We start from the raw sequence: 5,046 nt of genomic DNA, 5'->3' as shown, positions 1-5,046 counted from the left end.
TATATATATATATATATATATATATATATATCAGTATTTTGTCTGTGTGTGTGTGTGTATCCTATGTGTGCCTGGTGTCAGAAGGCACCATATTACCTGAAATTGAAGTTACAGAGGGTTGTGAGCCACCATGTAGGTTCTGGAAACTGAACCTGGTGGATCTTCTGCAAAAGGAGCAGTGCTCTTAACCTCTGGGCCATCTTTTCAGTCCCCAGAAGTAAGAACATTTTTGATTATCATGACTGAGGAAAGGTGCTACTGGTATCTACTGGGTAAAAAACAAAGATATTACCCAATAGCTCCAATAAACAGAGCATCTATAATAAATAATTTTACCCAAAACAGAATGCCAGTAATGCTAAGTTGGGGGGGGGTGGAAATACTCATCTCTCCCTGTGTGGGACCAGCACAATCTCCTACTTTTTGGAGGTTTTGCTTTCTAAACTGCAGATTAGGGGGAATTCACCTTCCCAGAGCAGCACTGCAGGCTGTTGTTTGTAGGATTGTGTGGGATTATAGGTGAAGAAGGGTAGACATGAATTCCTGAGCTGGCCCATCTTCAGGAGCCATGGCAGGCTCTGCATGAATATAGCACGGTTCTCATTCCTAGCTTGTCCTTACATGGGGCTGTAGTGATTTGCAAACTCTTCAGTCATGTATTGTTGTGTGCATGCTTATATTCCCAGGAGACACTTCTCTTTTAGTTCAAGTACAGTACTCATGTTAAAGGAGAATGTGCCTTTTCCTCTTATTCTCTGCCAAAGTAAGAAAGAACTCATAATCTTTGACATACTTTTCCTTGTCTGTTATTTAATTCTCTGGAAACTGTAGGAAAGGAGTCACAGATACAGATGAATATACAGTTAACATTAAATGGTCATTTACAGGGTGAAGGAACTAAAGAAAGGCGTTAAGTGTTGTGCTTCAGCTGCCAGTCGGAATCAGACATCTGCAAACTCCTCTCCAAAACGAATTCAGAGCTCCCCTGTCACCCTGCTTGGGGACAAGTGCTCCCCCAAAAAAGTTAAGCTGGGGTTTCAGCAGTCACTTACTGTGGCCCCAGGCTCCACAAAAGTTAAAGCCCACCCTTTGGCCAGCCATGTTCCCAATATCCCCTTTGCCTCTGGTCCTAAGACCCCTGGTAAAAAGAGTAGTTCCCAAGGGAGTCCCACTCCAGACTGGGACATGAAGGCTAGCCTTTGCAGAGGAGCCATGAGATCTGGCCATTTGATCAAAAAGGGAGCAGAGTCGGCACCACTGTGCTCTGAGAAAAGTCAAACTGGCAGCAAGATTGCTATTGGGTGGGAGGGCAAGGCCTCAGGCCCAAGAGAAGGTCTGCTGCGTGTCAGGCTGCCCACAAGAGGGAAGAAGGTGCAGCCAGTACAGCCAGTGCAGAAGCAGGTACTGTCCCGACCTCGGCTCCCTAGTAACAGCCACCACTTAGAAGCCACTCAGGATAGCAGGGCGAGCACACCTGCCAGGGTGAGCACACCTGCCGGGCTTGCCCCTGAAGCTTGGACAAACCCCATTCTACAGCAGCGGGAGAGGGAGGAGCATTTGCGATTTTACCATCAACAGTTCCAGCAGCCACCGCTCCTCAAGCAGAAGCTAAAATACCAACCACTGCAGAGGCTTTTATGCCAGCACAGGTCCTCAGAAGGTCGGCCCCAGAATGAGACTGTCTTCGCCCTCCATTCTAATCCTGAGAACCATGATGGAGCCCAGGCTGAGGACCTTGATGACAGTGATTTCAGTGAGGATTCTTTCTCACATGTCTCCAGTCAGCCGACCATAAAACAGAGGAGCACCTTAGAAAGGAGTGAAGGCTCCTTCTTCCTTCATCATCACAGGGAGCACAGCCCTGAGGAGCAGGCAGCAGAAAGGCAGCAAGGTTTGCTTTTCAGCTCTGAGACAGATGGTAGTAAGAAGGGGCCAGCTGACAGCTGGGTGTATTCCAGGGACCCCATCATCAACCACAGAAGAGGAGCACTCAGTCAAAGCCACAGCCCAAGTGTGGTATGCCCAGACTGGAGCAAGGAGGAAGACTCTGCTTCCTCAGGACCTTCTCCTAAGGACAACCAGGCCCAGAAACCTTCCTCTTCACAGGTGGATTTTATGCATCACCAAAAAACAGGTGACGCTCAAGTCTTTGACATCAGACTGGAGGCCTTCACAGGCGAGGTTCCTGAGCAAGCTGAGGGCAGCTTGTCATCCCCATCCCCAGAAAATGGGCTGTCTTTTCCACTGTCCCACATGGCTGTTTCTGGATCCCCAGACCAAAGAGACAGAGTCTCCACACCATTAAGAGAAGTCAGTGAAAACAGAGTGACTCAGACTCCAGGAACAGTGAACAGCAGTACTCCTTTCCAAGAAGACTGTGGAGAGCAGATACATATGTGCTCTGCAAATGCTTCTGGACTCATGGCTCCCCTCACTATGTCCCTCCTGGAGACCCCCAATCATGAGGACCTTTCTTCCTTGGAGCAAACTGCCCAGGATAGAGCTGATTATGGTTTCGTGGCTGAGGTTGTAGGAGGGCCAGCAGCGGGACACACAGTATCATCTTATAATCAAGAGGCTGCCTTGCCAGTGTCTTCTGCAACTGAGTGCCTATGGCTATCTTCATCTCCCCCTGACAATCGGCCTAGTGGTGATCTTCCAGCTCTGTCCCCATCACCAATCCACCAGCATTCACCTGACAAGTTGCCCAATAGGGAAGCCTGCCAGAACAGAAGACCAACACTCTTGCCCCAGAATCATGTGGGTGGTAAGCCATATGATGACAATGCTGAAGAGACTGAACTGGGGGGCTCCTTGACATTGCCGAGAAAGCCCTCCTTCAACATACATGCTGCAGTACCCTATTCTACACCTTTCCTCAACTCATGTACAGGAAGCAGTGGTGGAGTTGGCCGTCCCTGGGCCCGGGAGAGAAAACTTCCTACAGGGGTTAGCTGGCAGGAGCTTGTTTCCTCCACAGATTCCAACAAGCCCCATCACAACGAGGACATCTCATGGCTCAGGCGCAGGCCAATCTCAAGGTGCTTAGATTCAGACTCTCCTGTGGTCCCCAGCTGTTCTTCTAAGGCCTTGAGGCCACTTACACCGGAGCAGGCACAGTAAGTTGGACTTTGTTCTTAAGACTTGAGCCCCTTCAATACCCCATACCCTTTATTTGTATAGAACGGAGCTTGCCTCTTCACTGGGCAAACTTACTGTGTTGGGTTCTCTACTAGTCATTAGTTTGACCTGTTTTAGTCCTGAACCCTCCACAAACAAAATTAAGAGCAGACTTCGTACCAAACACACCAGTTGTCACTGTTTTATAGCCTTTCTGCAGGAAGCCATGGGAAACAGGCAACCCTTGTGAAGCAGCTGGGGAGGCAGGGACAAGCTTGAGAAAGTATCTATCTCTTCCTGTAGCTTGTGGGTACTCCCTAACCCCTTGACTAGTTCTAAAAACAGAACAGAGAGGGCAAGAAGTTGCCAGCTGGTCTTACCACCCTGGGAGGAGGCTGCAAGCTCCTAATGTCCACAGACTGTCCCTGAGTCTGAAAAACCAGAAGGATTCCTTTCTTCAACATGTTCCCAGGCAGGTGATCATCCGTGCACACCAAGAACAGCTGGATGAAATGGCTGAACTAGACTTCAAGGAGGAGACCTTGATGACCCAGATGGAGTCTAATGTAAGTAGTACTGAACAAATATGTGGGCTACCGACAACTAATTGTGGTTTGTTTGGTGGTCATGTTTGTTATGGTGTCATGTTGTGCACTAACTGTTGAGGCCTTGTGGCCCTCAGAGAGTCTGGGTGGAGCTGGGAGTTGGGTCCCTCCCTATGACTGGCTACTGTAGCAGTGACCATCTTGCTTCTGAAGACCCAAAGCACTGTAAGCACCCTTTCCAGAATAGTCTCCATTTACATAGTGTTTCAAATGCAGGAAAGGGGGCCCACTCGAAGCCACAGAAACTTCTAAGGTTTTCCTCTGGGGAGGAGGGACTTGGGCTCTGAAATGTTCCTTCAAGATGGACTAGGGAGCACTTTGCTAAGAGCACTTTGTTATTCTTGTAGACTACCCAGGTTTGCTTACTAGCATCCACATGGTGACTCATAACCACCTAGAACTCAAGTCCCAGGAGATCTGATGTCCTCTTCTAAATTCCGTGGGTAGCACCAGGCACACAAGTGGTGTGTAGGTAAAACATTCATACACACGAAAACATGAAAAACAAAAAGACAGACTAGGAAAGATGATCTGACAGAAAGCCATCAAGTGAAAAGGCTCCAGTTGTGTCCTTTCTTCTCAGGAGTTTGAAGATTTTGTGACCCAGCTGGATGAAATCATGGCTTTGAAGTCCAAGTGCATCCAAAGTCTGAGAAGCCAGCTACAGCTCTACCTCACCAGCCACGGGCCAGCTGCAGCCCCTGAGAGAACTGTGGTATCTTAGAGGAAGTCTTACCCTGGGTGAACACTGCTGTGTTCTCTGGGGCTGGAAGAGGCTCTGCCAGGGCCTTCCTGCAACCAGCCACTCCCTGTCCTGCCCCTAGGGTCAACCTAGCCACACATGGCCTTTATAACCCAACTACTCAGGGACAGACCTCACCTCAATTCCAACTACAGGGCCACCTATAACCAAGTACTAGGCTGAAAACCTTTATGTCCCCTTTTATCTGGGGCTCAGAGTAGTCACTTTGCCAACCTGTATCTGTAGGGACGTACTTGGTCTAATAACTTTGTAGATGTTCCTAAATTTGAGGATGAGACCAGGGTGTTTAATGTTAACTTGGGACATCGGAGGTCAGAGGTTAGGGAGCACAAGCTGAGCCAACAGCCTTATTGCTGACAGTGCCTTTCTATCTTCAAAGACTATAGCACCAGTACCAGCCAGGCAGTCAGGTGAACTCCTTCCCAGCAGCGAGTAGATATTTAGTTTTGGAAATTATAAAATGAACAACTCTTGATATCTTTCTTAAGAGCAACTGAGGTCCAGGGTATGCTTTATGTTTAGTTTGAGGGTGCTGATAGCAGCACATTTTTCTCTCTT

At 48.4% G+C, this 5,046-nt stretch overlaps 1 protein-coding gene across 2 annotated transcripts in view; it reads left to right on the top strand.

The window, feature by feature from the left end:
• Positions 1–5,040, top strand: part of Kif24 (kinesin family member 24) — a 79,208-nt gene extending 74,168 nt beyond the window's left edge. For both annotated transcript variants that reach the window (XM_031377078.1, XM_031377077.1), the window contains 3 exons: positions 888–3,119; positions 3,593–3,686; positions 4,309–5,040. In XM_031377078.1, coding sequence (XP_031232938.1) covers positions 888–3,119; positions 3,593–3,686; positions 4,309–4,449 — 2,467 coding nt within the window. In that variant the 3' untranslated portion in view covers positions 4,450–5,040. The remainder of the gene's footprint in view (positions 1–887; positions 3,120–3,592; positions 3,687–4,308) is intronic.
• Positions 5,041–5,046: the final 6 nt, after the last annotated feature.

The sequence above is a fragment of the Mastomys coucha genome, unplaced genomic scaffold, assembly GCF_008632895.1.
Source record: "Mastomys coucha isolate ucsf_1 unplaced genomic scaffold, UCSF_Mcou_1 pScaffold18, whole genome shotgun sequence".
NCBI lineage: Eukaryota > Metazoa > Chordata > Mammalia > Rodentia > Muridae > Mastomys > Mastomys coucha.
This window is presented reverse-complemented; position numbering and strand designations above follow the sequence as displayed.